The 13,805-nt window shown below is 53.3% G+C and overlaps 1 protein-coding gene across 1 annotated transcript; it reads left to right on the plus strand.

Annotated features, from left to right (window-relative positions):
• Positions 1 to 1,504: 1,504 nt before the first annotated feature.
• On the plus strand, positions 1,505 to 13,083 carry AJUBA (ajuba LIM protein). Its single transcript, XM_025919637.2, has 8 exons — positions 1,505 to 4,377; positions 7,172 to 7,273; positions 8,946 to 9,013; positions 9,147 to 9,209; positions 9,959 to 10,089; positions 10,173 to 10,224; positions 10,982 to 11,050; positions 11,526 to 13,083. The coding sequence occupies exons 1-8, from the start codon at positions 3,342 to 3,344 to the stop codon at positions 11,649 to 11,651; spliced, it is 1,647 nt and encodes a 548-aa protein (XP_025775422.1). The 5' UTR covers positions 1,505 to 3,341; the 3' UTR covers positions 11,652 to 13,083.
• The last annotated feature ends 722 nt before the right edge of the window (positions 13,084 to 13,805 follow it).

The raw sequence follows: 13,805 nt of genomic DNA on the forward strand, positions 1-13,805 counted from the left end.
TGTGTGCGTGTGTGCGTGTGTGCGTGCGCACACCCACACGTGCACCCCCACACACCCACACCCAAACTTTGTGCATTACGAATGGATTGTGAAGTAAAAATGGCTTTCTGTTCAGTCAGTATGTAACAAATACTGATTGCTTACTAGGTGTCAGGTACTGTGTTGGGTGCTGTGGTTACACTGTGGATCAGGTTAGATGCCGATTAGGTTTTATTATCTAATCAGGAAGCCAGGTAGTTAAGTAGACAGTGAAATGAACTGTGATAAGGGTGGTGATGGGGGAGCAGAAGGCATAGCGGCAGCAGACAGCAGGGTTGGCTCACCTACTCTGGTGGTGGGGAAACGCTTCTCAGAGAGTGGTGTTTAAAGTAATACCTGAAAGATGGGGAGGAGTTGGTGCAGAGGAAAGCTGGAGAGACCCAGAGACCTTGTCAAGTATCTTGAAGAGTACAGACTTTAGTTCAAAGGCCATGAGAAATCCTTCAAAGGTGGTAAGCAGGGAAATGAGATGGTCAGTTCTGTGTTTGATAAGAATCACTTGCCCTGGGGATAAGATGGATTGCTGGGAGAAAGCCTTGCGGGGCGGGGGCAGGGGGGGATGTCCCACAGTGGTTCAGGAGAGAAGAGATGGTGGCTAGACAGAAAGTGATGGTGAGGGGATTTGAAAGAGATTTAGGAAGCCGAACTGAAAGGACTTGGTGATTGACAGGGCTTGGACTTAAGGCTGAGGGAGGAAGACATAAGGTTGACGTTCAGGTTTCTGGCATAAGCATCTAAGTGGTTAATGGCGCCGTTTACTTGGGATGCTGGAGGGGCCAATTTCAGGAGGCAGAGAAGGTGAAGTCAGTTGAGGGGGTTGTATGCCTTTGAGACAACCACGTGGAGATGATAGTAGTCAGCTGAGTTTTTAAGTCTAAGATAGTCTGGGCTAAGGGGCACCTGGCTGACTTAATCAGTGGAGCATGGGATTCTTGATCTCAGAGTCATGAGTTCAAGCACCATGTTGGGCGTAGAGCTTACCTTAAAAAAAAAAAATGTCTGGGCTACAGATAGGGATTTGGGAGCCATCTGTGTACATAGTTCATAATTAAAGTCTTGAGAAGGGAGAACAGGGCTGGTGGAGCTCCTGGCTCCAAAAGAGTGATTACCCTGAGGTCATGAGCACTACCAGAGTATGCCCTCAGTGCATCCCTCTCCCCCTTCACTTGTCTCTGTTTCCTGTTATCCCCTGAAAATACAGGTGCTTGATCCCAACTGTGCCCACTGCTGCCACCACCAAAGGCTCCTCAACTTTTCATAAGAGATTCAGTCTCCCATCCTCACTATAAATGGGGAAAGCTTCCAAATATGAGAGGCTCTGTGGATATTCTGGTTGTAAGTAATAGGAAGGAAGAATCCAGGTTTTCCTTCTCCATATGGAGACAGGAAAGGAGGGAGAGCCTTATGGTTAATTCTGAAGATGTTGCTCACAGCAGGTTTTGGATGCAACCTGATAGCTCCCCTCTGTTACCAACGCTTTCAGTGTTCCCTGCTTCTGGTCTGATAGTGAACTCTCCTCTGGATCAGAGAAGAGCTGTAGGCCTGATAGGGAAACAGAGAGGCTGATTCTCCCGAGAGATGAGGTCAGGGAGACAATGCAGCTAGGACAAAGAAGCCAAATAGTTTGTGCCAAATTAATTTCCCCAAAGATATTAACCTCCTTTGCTTCACCATTCCCTAAGGCTACACTAAGATTATGAAAGGTGTTCAAAATGTTGAAATGAAAATAATATGCATGATTTGTTTGCATATAATTTTCATACTCATTTACTATCTAAATACAAAAGAATCATTTTCCTTCTCCATTCTACCTCCTCCACCCCTTGCGCCTGATGTGCTAGTCAGGGCAAAATCAGTTGACTGGTATTTAATTAGGTATGTTCAGTTTCAGCCCCCCCTTTCCTTCTTTCCTTGTTCTTGATCCTTCCAGTGTGGCCCATATTAGAAGCCTCTTTCTCTTTTCCACCCTGATCATTTTCACTTGCTAGCTCGTCTAAAGGACATTTCTCTTCTTCTTCCTAAGTTAATACTTACTCTTTATCACCAATCTCCTGTGGGCCAACCAAGGGGGAGGCATTCGCTAGCCCTAAAACCAGTCCTTCTATCCCCATAGTCACCTGAAATAGTTGCTAAAAATCTCATTTCCCAACACCAGGGGGTGTCTCTATTCCTGTATCTGTCCCACCCTGAAGGTAGAGATTAGCCCCAACCCTTTTCCCCACTCCTTTTACGTAGCCCCTAAAGGTCCTTCTCTCCCTACCGTCGCAGAGCTTTGGGTTCAGAAAGTGGTGTCTTTTTATTGCAGATTATCGTAGGTCTCTCATTCTGTCCGGACATGCATAAATTTTTCTTTTTCTTAGTCTGTTCATCTTTCGGTCTCCGTACCACCCACGATCCCCTTTGCTCCGGCTCGCCCTTTCTTTCGCTACCTGTCTTCCACCTCTCTACATGGGTTTCATCGCCCTTCTGGGTTCTTCACATACGCGTCTCTGAGCCTCTTTGTGTATCCACCTTTCTTTTTCCCTGTCCCCCTCTTTATGGAACTCTCCCTATCTCACTACTTCTGTGCCAGTCTCTCTCCGTCTCTCCCACAGTCCCCACAGTAGGAACAAAGTCACGATGTTTGCGCAGAACATGCCTCGCGTCGCCCCGTCCGGGACCGTCACATTCCACCGTGCCCCTCCGCGCATTCCAACTGCAAACAAAGAGTTCCCCTCCCCCTCCTCCACTTTTCCCCGTCCCAATTCCTGAGAGATGTAGCGGCGCTGCCCAAACTGCCCCACGGCCGCCTCTCGCCTCCAGTCGGCGGGTCTCCACCTCCGGGACAGTTACCACCAGCACCACCCTCCCCCTTCAGCGCACCAGAGATCCCTGCGCAGACACCCCCGTTCCTCCTGCACACAGCGCTCCGCCCCTCCCGGAAAGTAGATCCGGCCAGGCAGACAAAAGTTTGGGAGAGAAGTTCGGTCTGTGCTGAGTGTGAGAGTGAGGGGGGCGGGGGCCGAGGAGAGTGGGGCGGCAGGGCGAGTGGACGCGTGAACAGACAGACCTGCGGACGGGACAGCCGCGGCCGTAGGCCCTTCTAGCCCCGCTTAACCCCTGATGCGCGGGGGGAAGCAGACCCTCTCGCTGGGGGATGCTGCGGGATTCCCGGTGCCGGGCATCCGGGCCGCCCGCTAAACCCGTGTGCCTACCCCGTGCCCCCGGGGAACCGGAGTCCGGCCGCTGGGAAAGAGAAGCGGCCGCAGAGACGCTGCAGGGTGCCGGGCGGGGAGGGGGCTGGAGGCCCCAGGCCCGAGGGCATGGAGCGGTTAGGGGAGAAAGCCAGTCGCCTGCTGGAGAAGTTAAGACTCTCGGACTCCGGCAGCGCCAAGTTCGGCCGCAGAAAGGGTGAATCTAGCCGGTCTGGATCTGATGGGACCCCCGGGGCGGGCAAGGGGCGTCTGAGTGGGTTGGGGGGACCTAGGAAATCAGGGCCCCGTGGAGCTACTGGGGGACCTGGGGATGAGCCGTTGGAGCCAGCCCGGGAGCAGGGCCCCCTGGACGCTGAGCGGAACCCGCGCGGCTCCTTTGAGGCGCAGCGCTACGAAGGCTCCTTTCCTGGGGGGCCGCCTCCCACCCGGGCCTTGCCTCTACCTCAGTCATTGCCCCCCGACTTTCGGCTGGAGACCACGGCCCCAGCTCTAAGCCCCCGCTCCAGTTTCGCCAGTAGCTCAGCCAGCGATGCCAGCAAGCCGTCCAGTCCCCGGGGCAGCCTGCTGTTGGACGGGGCGGGGGCCGGTGGAGCCGGAGGTAGCCGACCCTGCAGCAATCGTACCAGCGGCATCAGCATGGGCTACGACCAGCGCCACGGCAGCCCCCTGCCCGCCGGGCCATGCCTGTTTGGCCCACCCCTGGCTGGGGCTCCGGCGGGCTATTCCCCTGGAGGGGTGCCGTCCGCCTACCCGGAGCTCCACGCTGCCCTGGACCGACTGTGCGCTCACCGGCCGTCGGGATTCGGCTGCCAGGAAAGCCGCCACTCGTATCCCCCGGCCCTAGGCAGCCCCGGGGCTCTAGCCGGGGCCGGAGTGGGAGCGGCAGGGCCGTTGGAGAGACGCGGGGCGCAACCCGGACGACACTCGGTGACCGGATACGGGGACTGCGCCGCGGGCGCCCGATACCAGGATGAGCTAACAGCATTGCTGCGCCTGACGGTGGGCACGGGTGGGCGAGAAGCCGGCACCCGCGGGGAACCCTCGGGGATTGAGCCGTCGGGTCTCGAGGAGCCGCCGGGTCCGTTCGTTCCAGAGGCCTCCCGGGTCCGGATGCGGGAACCAGAGGCCAGAGAAGACTACTTCGGTGAGTGAGACAAGTGGTTAGGGATGGGACGGGACCCGTCACAGCATTCGGTTACCCACTGCCCCGACGGCCCCAGTTGCCGGCGCCGGGAAGTCGGAGGCGGAGACGCGGAGCTAGAAGAGGCAAGAGGGACTTCCCCTTTCCACCAGGTCTCAAATGGACCAGGGGCTCCTTATTCATGCTACATTCAACCCCCTGATTATGATCTCGTGAGTCCCAGTTCTTCAAGCTTTAGAGCCTCGGTTTTTCGCTGTAGGAGGCCTCGTAGGGAGGGGACCAAGTGGGGAGTGAGAGCATCCCCCATCTTGCTCCCCCCTAGGCGGCGGTGCCCCTGCAGGCTTCCGCGCGCCGCGCCCCCACCCCGGCCCAAGCTCCGCCCGCAGGAATTCGGGGAATGCGCGGGTGGGGGGCGGGGCGGGCGGGCCGCGTGCGTGCCGGCTCCTGCCCGGGCGCTCCAGGTGCCCGCGGGCGGGGCTGGCCGCGCGGCACGGCGCGGCGCGGGGCAGAGGGTGGAGTGCGGTGGGGGGCGGGGGTGCTGCTTGCTAACACGCGCGCAGCCGCGGCCGCGGTCGGGCAAATGGAACCCGGAGAGAGTGTGAAGCGTTCCGGGACGGAAAAGCGGGGACCCTGCTACTGGCTTGTCCCAGTCCTGCTGGCTTGCCTGCGTGCGTGGGCATTTAAGCGGAGATCTGGTGGTGTCCGCTTCTATTTTCCCTATCTTCCGGAAGTCAGGGCAAAAGCCATGACCACCCGTACACCAGCATCCCTAGTTGGTTAACGACCCGGTGTTAACTGCCAGAAATAACCTGGCCTTCAGTTTGGGGCACAACCTCCTCAGAATTCAGGCTGGAAGTAGCACGTTCTTTCCTGCTGCTGTTAAGGAAACCTGGTCGCTGTTTTTCTCCCCCACGCGGTCACCTTTAAGAAGTTTTAATTGATTATATGTCACAGCAACCGGGGGATATTGGGGTCTTAAAGGATCTTTTTAGCTAAGACCCACAACCACCACTTCGCTGCAGGAAGAAATGCTGATATGGTAGGAAGAGCAGAAATGGAGGGCTGTGGGCCTCTTCTCACCTTTCTCACCATCCATGTTCCTGCGCTGGACCCCATGCTCTAGATCTCTAGATCTCTATGGTTAGAAATGCGGCCGGGGAGAGGAACCCAGCCAAGGAGGGAAGGTTGAGGAGGAGGTTGAGGTAGCAGGGCTGCAGTCTGGAAGGGCCCTGCCTGGTTCAACCTTTAGTGTTCCCATCCTGAGAGAGGAAAGCTGTAGATTAGACAATGGTTTGGTCAACGGAGACAAAGCGACAGGATCCTTTTAGCAGTTTCCTTTGGGGGCCTGTGAGAAGTGGCTGTTGAGTGGAAAGAAGTCTCTTTGGCTAAGCCATCAGAGTTAAAAGGAAGAAAGGAGCTTGGACAGAGTGCAATAAAATGGCAGGAAGAACCTAAGTGTGGATATACTGGGTTGGAGGAGGTGAGGCGGACATGCCTGAGCAGTTTGTGCCAGTCTTCCCATAACGTTCAAGGCTTCCCAAAGAAATGGTTCTGACGGGCCCCCCTGGCATGGCAATCTTGGAGCAGATGTTCACTCTTATGGGCATTTCGACCCTAGAGGTAGGGGCCTCTTCTTCCTGAGAGTCAGGTTGCCTCCTCTGACAGAATCCCCAGTCTGACTGTACCCTCCTACTCTGGCCCCTAGTTAGGGGCCCTCTTCCTTGGCTACAGCCTTGCCCAGCTGCCAGAGGGTGGGAGCAGGACAGGCCTGGGCCCATCAATCGCTGCAGCTGCTGCACGGGCTCCCAAGCCCCTGGGCAAAGACTGGGATGGGCCCCAACAGGCAAGGAGTATGGCAGTGTGCCGAGGGGGAGAGGTGGGGCGGGGTGAGGCGGGCCCGTTGGGATCTGCTCCCCAAAGACAGGCCCTAGCCCTCACTCATGGGCCTGGAATTGGGGAGTGGAGGGAGGGAAGAACACACCCAGGAAAGGTGGGTGCCAGAGCCAGGTGTATGTGTTTTAGGGGGAGGGGTGTCAGAGAAGAGCAGTTTAGCTCTATTCCTCCCAAGATCGATGTCTGGGAGACATTAGGGATTCTGTCACCCTTCCCCCACCTTCCTATGCAACTTCCAGTCCCTGGAACACACCCTACATTCTTAGCAGCCACCTCCCCACAGGAATCATGCTCACATGGTCCCCTCTGCACAGGGCCTTCTGCTGAGCCATATCCTTCTTTTCATCCTTGAAAGCCTGGAGGTGTGGAGCAGTAAGAAGTCATTCTGTAGCTGAATAGCAGCTCATTTTACAGATGGGGAAACTGAGGTCCCAGAGAGGCTTTCTGGACCTGACCTACTTTCTCTAGGAGTGCACTGCTGGGACATTACGGACTGGCATATCTGACTCCTTGTCCCACACAGTGCAACAGGGGTCATATCCTAGCCTATTAGTCTTTTATTCCTGACAGAATGCAAGCATTTATTTGAAGGCCAAGTACCATATCTTTGACCTTTTCCAATCTTCCACAGTTTTGGACACGATGTTTTTGGTAGGCACAAACTAGATGCTCAGAAAATATCTGTTGATTAATCACGTAAACAAGAATGGGTCTGCTCAGCCAAGACCTTTTTGCATCCCATTTCTCGTTATCCTCTCTTCCCAGGAGGGAGCCCATCAAAGGGAGGCTGAGACCCCTGGTCCTCTGACACAATTAGGAAAGAATAGTGAGGAAAGATCCTGAATCTCTGGTTTTGAGCTGAGGGCATAGGGTGTGATGCTGACAACCTCTTCTCTCCCCTCAGGCACCTGTATCAAGTGCAACAAAGGCATCTATGGGCAGAGCAACGCCTGCCAGGCCCTGGACAGCCTCTACCACACCCAGTGCTTTGTCTGCTGCTCCTGTGGTGAGTGTATCCCCTAGGCCTTCCCGCAGGGGCTGGGGCCTCAAGCACTCCCCACATGCTTCCACACTCACAAGTGCCTAGGGAAAGCAGAGCTTTTGCCTCTTCACTTGCTCACACAGCAGCTGTCAGGTGCCCACCATATGTCTGGGTGTCCATTGCTGCCCCGCCTTTCCTTCTCTGTGCTTTACCTGACTCTCTAGTCCCCATGTTGGGTCTGCTTTCTGGAGTGAGTCCTCCCTTCCTCCATTCAGTCTCTTTCCTCCCCTGTGTTCCTCCCTCTTTCTTCTGCCTCCTTGCTTGCCCAGCCTGGACTCCAGCCCGGCCTCAGCCTCTCCTTGGTGGGGTTTGGTCCTGGGCAGTCTGAGTTGCCTGGGGCGACAGTGAAAGACTGGAATGTGGGAAGGGTGGGGGTGGGCTGGGGGAGTTGGGAGCCATGGGGGGCGGAGAGAGGGGTTTTCTCTTGGCTGGTCAGAGTTCAGCCACCTCGCTGGAGTGCAGGCCACAGGGCCATGCCAAGCTGATGACATCACGCTCCAGGAATGCCCGCTGCTGTTAGCTCAGGAGGCCCGCCTGGGAGCGGGGGGTGCTCCCAGTGGCCTTAACTACCCGGCCCTTCCCTCACCTCCCTCATTACCCCTCCCCACTGCTTGCCCACTCTTGATTCCTTTGCTAAACCTTTAATCTCCTATCTCTGCCTGTCTGACTCCAGCACTCAGCTTTTCTCTCCCTCCACCCCAATCCTCCCCCTCCACCTCTGCCTGGTTCTCTTAGGTTCATCTATCTGTCTGTCCTGTTTATAGGGCCTCTCCTGGGTATGTCCCTTTCCTTCTTTCTACCCCTGCTGTGTCTCATGAGTTTCTAAGTCAGCTTTTCTAAACCACTGGACAGAGGTGGAAGTGGAGATTGTGATCAAAAGAGGGCAGAGGAAGTGGCCAACTTGCCCATTCTCCATCCTGGGTCTCCTACCCCCTCTCTGACAAGTTAGACACCCTGGAGCAGTTCCTAAGTATTGATCACATGCTTTGTCTGCTCACAGAAGATCCTGGATTCCCTGGGTTCCTCTAAGCTTGGGGTAGCAGTTCAGTACAGCGGGAAAGGGAACTGACTTTGGTCCCAAGGGAAGCACTTTGTCCCCAGCAGTAATGCCAGTATGTCCTGATCTGCCCAGCCTGTCCCTGGAAAAAGACAGACAGGGCTGGGAGAGCAAGATGGCTGTCCACAAAGAGGCCTCCAGGTTGAAAAGTCTCAGAGGGCGAGGCCTGTGACAGTGTGACCACCTCTATGGGCATCGTCCAGCACCTTGTTCAGAGTTCCTTTACCTTGTGCCCCAGCCTGTAGTTGTCTTTGCTTTCCCGGGTGGCTCCCCATGCACTGGTGGGGAATGTACTTGTTTAGGGAGGCCAGGAAACTAGAAAACTGTTGAGGAGGCAGGAAGTGGAGAAGCAGTGAGCAGAGGAGAGGGGAAGCTGGCAGGAATGAGACCAAAGCAAATTGGAATTGCATCAGATGGGACTTTCGTGTAGGGAGGGAGGACAAACAGCAGTTAGGAGCATAGGCACTAAAGTCCAGACTTAAACACATCATGCGACATTGGAGAGGAGTGACCCTGGGGCAGGGAAACCCTGTACCTGGACCCCGGGATGGCCTCCAGTCCTTTGTCTTCTGCTTCCAGGGCGAACTTTGCGCTGCAAAGCTTTCTATAGCGTCAATGGCTCCGTGTACTGTGAGGAAGATTATCTGGTGAGTGAGGGGTCCCCTGGGCCTGGACTTGGCTCCCACAGTGGGATTCCCTTCTTGGTGGTCCATTGGGGTTCCACCCATCAGGTCATTCTCTACTTGTAACACCCTACCTTGGTCTTTTCTTTCTCTGTAGTTTTCAGGGTTTCAGGAGGCAGCTGAGAAGTGCTGTGTCTGTGGTCACTTGATTTTGGAGAAGGTAAGCAAGGTGTCTTCATCTGAGACTCTCTATGAGCCTGAGGGGCCGAGGGGTAGAGCCAGGGGATAGGTGGTACTGAGAAAGGTGGAGGGAGGAACCGTATCACCACATGAATCACTTTCATCTCATTCTTCCCCAGAGCAACTGTTTACAGTGGCGTCCCTCTGCCTGTGGGGTCAAGTCTGGACCCCTAATCCTGCCATCCCAGGCTTCTGTAACCTAGTCTTTACCTAATTCTGCAGGCACAGCCAGGCCCTCCACCTGAGCAAGGGGTGTGGCATGCTGGGTCTTAATGTCCTTCCTGCTACTGACTGGGATCAGTTAGAACTGAGTTGTTCTTTTTTAATTTAGGAAGGAGGGATAGGATTAGGTCAGAGGTCCTCAACTCTAGTAGCCTAGCAGATCACCTGGGAAGAAGTAAAGAAAATACCAGTGCCTGGGTCTTCATCAGAGACTGTGATGGATACTTTTGGGGTAGGACCCAGGCATTGATGGGTATTTTAAGCTCCCTGGGTGATCCTAATATGTAGCCCCGGATGAGAACCACTGGCCTGGATGCTAAGAACTTGTTCAAGGTTTCTGCCTCTGTTTTAAGAGTCCTGGCTTCCCTCAGATTACATAGCATTGTTCTGGGAGGATAGCAGGGGGTTGGATGAGGTTGGGGGGCAGCAGGAAGGGCCATGGGTAGCTGGGTAACGGGAGAGTCAAGATCGGAGGGAGACTGATTTTCCTCCCACTCCATGAGCCAGATCCTACAGGCCATGGGAAAGTCCTATCACCCAGGCTGCTTCCGATGCATCGTTTGCAACAAGTGCCTGGATGGCATCCCCTTCACAGTGGACTTCTCCAACCAGGTGTACTGCGTCACTGACTACCACAAGTGAGTCTACCCCCTTGGGGTATGGTGTGGAACTGGGCTCAGGGATTCTCCAACCTTAATTCATCTCTGTCTCTCTTTTTCAGAAATTATGCTCCTAAGTGTGCGGCCTGCGGCCAACCCATCCTCCCCTCAGAGGTCAGTATGTTTGGGTTCTCCTGCGGGGCAGCCAGTGCCGCTGCCCCTGGGAAGGGGATGGGACATAGGGCCTGGCTTCCCGAGGGAGGCGGTGGCGCTGAGGAATGTACTCTGCGAAGATTCCCGTGTGACTCTGCTCTCAGGGTCACCACCCTGACCCTAACATCCGGGCCTGGACATGTTTGACAGCCTCACTGGGCCCAGGCTTCATCTGGTCTCTCCCAGTCCAGAGGAGGAGACTTTCTTCGAGGTCAGGGTCACCAGATTCCAGAGGTAGGGGCTGGAAAAAAGGTGGGAAGAATCCTTAGGGCTGGTAGGAAGATGTCAGCAATGATTTATGCTGTGTGTGCGAAGCATTTGCCTGGGGAGAGAAGCCAAAAGCCAATGAGATATCAGACCCTGTTGGATCTCCTTGTCCCCAGCTTAGTTTACTTTACTTATGCTGCCTGCCCCCTTTCCCTCCCTCTGCTTCCCTCAAAGCTGGGAGAAGTAGGTAAGGCCAGAGCTGCTGGACAGAGGGAAGACAATGAGAGGACATGCTTCCTGGAGGCAACCCTAAGAAAGGGTGGGGGGAAAGTTCTGGTAGGATCTGCAAAAACCATCTCAAAGCCACAGATGATTGCAGAGAGCTCTCTCTGGAGGCCTTTGTATGATCTTCCCATTGGTGTGGGAGGGGCCCGTAGTAGGGAAGGTAAAGTTGGGGTTGTCATGCTGTGCTCATCCCAAGCTTATCCCATGGGGATCTGCATCATTTCAGGGCTGTGAGGACATTGTGAGGGTGATATCCATGGACCGGGATTATCACTTTGAGTGCTATCACTGTGAGGTGAGTGTTGGGAGCCAGGGCTTCTGGAGGAGAATGGGAATGGGGCTGGGGGGTGAGGCATGTCCCTAAACTGCCTGCAGGAGAGGTCTAAGGCATGGAAACCAGGAAGGTGCTCTGGCCTATCTCCAGAGTGTGTGTGTGTGTGTGTGTGTGTGTGTGTCTCTCTCTCATCCTCCAGCCACCTTCTCTGGTCTTGGTTGTTTAGTCCTTTCTGAATCTGGCTTCCCCAGAGGCAAGACTAAACTAGGGACTCCTGGTAACTGCTGGAAATGGGAGTCTGACTCATTATTTCTGCTGTAGCAGCGACACCTGCTGTCCCGCTGAGGTATTTTCTCAGGTTTCTTCTCTGGGAGTCTATCCCTTCCAACCCCACCTCCTTTCTTCCACTCATTAGGAGTCTGGTGTGGAGCAAGGCAGACTCCCAAGATGTCTGAGGTGCCTAGGCTGAGGTAAACTAGATGTCCTTCTTCCCTAGGACTGCCGGATGCAGCTGAGTGATGAGGAAGGCTGCTGCTGCTTCCCTCTGGATGGGCACTTGCTCTGCCACGGCTGTCACATGCAGCGGCTTAATGCCCGACAGCCCCCTGCCAACTATATCTGAACTGCAGTCACTACTGCTGCCTTCGCCACCATTGACAAATTCCTCTGGCCAGAGGGCCCCTCTGAGGCCAGCCGAGGCAAGAAACGCACTCCCAGACCGGGAAGAAGAGCCCTCTGGGGAAGGCCCCAAGGGCCAGAGACCCAAAGATATGACATTCCAAATGGATTGTGGAGAAGGAACCTTCCAATTGCCATGGTGGGGTGACTGGCTTTCTTTCCATGTGTGTAGCCTGTGCTGTAGCGTGTACTCAGGCACACACTACAGGCGAGTTCCAGTACTTTCTAAAGGTCTGATTCTGGTCTGTATCTCCAGTGTCTGATGATGCATAAGTCAAGTGATGTTCCAGCTTTGGATTGTAGGAAGAGAGGACATCATGAGCACTCCTCACTCTTTTGTACCCCTCATGTGGGTCAGGTATGGGGTCAGCAGGTTCTTACTACAGTGTCTTTGTATCTGGATGAAGAGATGGACACTAGACCTTATTAATGAGTTTTTTCCTTGGCCACCTTCTCCCTATAGACTAGGAGCACTGCTCACCCCTCTGCTGGGAAGGGGGACAGCTCTCAGTGGGCCTGTTGCCTGTATTGCCTATTTCTCAGGGACTCACGTGGGCCTGGGAAGGCTAGGTGGGTGCCCACACTTGGTTCCTCTTCTCCTCAGTTGGGGAAGTAATGAGTGGGTCCTTGAGGGTGGAGGTGCCAGGTGAGACATGTAAGAAGTGTCAGGCCAACCGCGCTCCGTGCACATGCCCAGGTATAGGTGCACTGAGACCTCCAGCCCAATGTAGACACACATAGGCACATTCATAGACACACTGTCTCACTCCCTTCTTCTCAGGTCATTCTTATCCAGTTCCCTAATAGTCACTCACCACTCCAGACCTGCCACCTCTCAGAGGAATCTAGGATTATAACCACTACAACTCCCAAACTCTGAGGTTCTGGGGAGCCAGAGGGGCAACACACTTTGATCTGGTTCTAGTCGTTTGGCTGAAATCGGTTTACCTAAGCTAGATTCCTTTAAAGCCAATTCGTGGGAGACTTGTATGCTTAAAGTTTACTTGTTTTGGGGGCGGGCAGGGAGGGTGCAAAAAAGGTGGTTTTATTGAAAGCACGGGAATAGGACCCATGGGCAGAAAGAGCTGCCAAAGTTTACTTAATGACCAGTTTGCCAAAAGCTCAGTCCCTTTGGGGTATTTTTATAGCCATTTAGGTGTTTCGTTGTTATGTTTTGGGTGTTTTCAAGATTTACATCTATTCATCGAACAGTACTTCTGAATTATTGTCAACAACATAAATTTATCAAATTTGCAGCACTTTGTAATGTTGAGATTGCTTCCTACCTTTATGGACATTTTCCTATGTTATCTACTTTTCAAACACTTTTCTAAAAAGTTTAAAGTTTCTAGCAATAAATATAATTGGTATGGACATTTTGTGTATCATTTTTTTGTGTTTCTTAATTCAATATTCCTTTACAAATTAGATGCCTTGGAAAATGTAATAGAGCTCAATATGATTTTGATGCTTTGGCCTAACTTCTACATTCCTGCTGTTAAAAATGCCAATATATTCTAAACAAATGAGCAGGCATGTGGCATGTTCAGTTGACTAACAATTAAAGGTTATGTGGACAACAACAATAAAAAGTGAAAGGGTAAATCTGCTAAATCCTTTTGAAATGCTGCAGATTTGATAAATATTTATTTTAAACTAATTGTCTATAGGTGAATTGGTTTTCGGCAAATTAATCTGATAATCTTTAATCCTTAGTCTTCATTCCCTGTCACTTAGAGTTTCATACTAGAAATGGTTACTCCTAAGAACAGAAATTCCGCGTTTAGGGGTTATTCTAAGGTGACCGTGCCAGCCAAGCTGGGGTTGCAGAGGAGAGGCCTGTGCATGAGGGTGTGAGGGGGAGTAAGAGCTCACATTCATACCCCTGACTGCAGAGGGGATGCACTTTTTTTGGAGGGATAAATGTTCTGATAGATTACTTGATCTACAGCTGGGATTGCTTCTTCTGAATTATTATTATTAAATAAGTGAATACAATGACGCTGACTGGGCAATTTTCTCACCAGGCTGCTCCAGGCCTGGGAAATCCAGACAAGTATGTATACCTTTACACCCATCCCTTCTTTGACTCTTGGAG

This window comes from Puma concolor, chromosome B3 (genome assembly GCF_028749965.1).
Source record: "Puma concolor isolate L17-30 chromosome B3, mPumCon1.1.hap2, whole genome shotgun sequence".
Classification (NCBI taxonomy): domain Eukaryota; kingdom Metazoa; phylum Chordata; class Mammalia; order Carnivora; family Felidae; genus Puma; species Puma concolor.

What these genes read in the sequence shown, in the direction of transcription:
- AJUBA (XM_025919637.2), top strand. Translation starts at nt 3,342, where the DNA reads ATGGAGCGGTTAGGGGAGAAAGCCAGTCGCCTGCTGGAGAAGTTAAGA. An exon ending in GGCCAGAGAAGACTACTTCG is followed by an intron (nt 4,378 to 7,171) that starts GTGAGTGAGACA and finishes CTCTCCCCTCAG; the next exon opens with GCACCTGTATCAAGTGCAAC. An exon ending in GTCACTTGATTTTGGAGAAG is followed by an intron (nt 9,210 to 9,958) that starts GTAAGCAAGGTG and finishes TCCATGAGCCAG; the next exon opens with ATCCTACAGGCCATGGGAAA.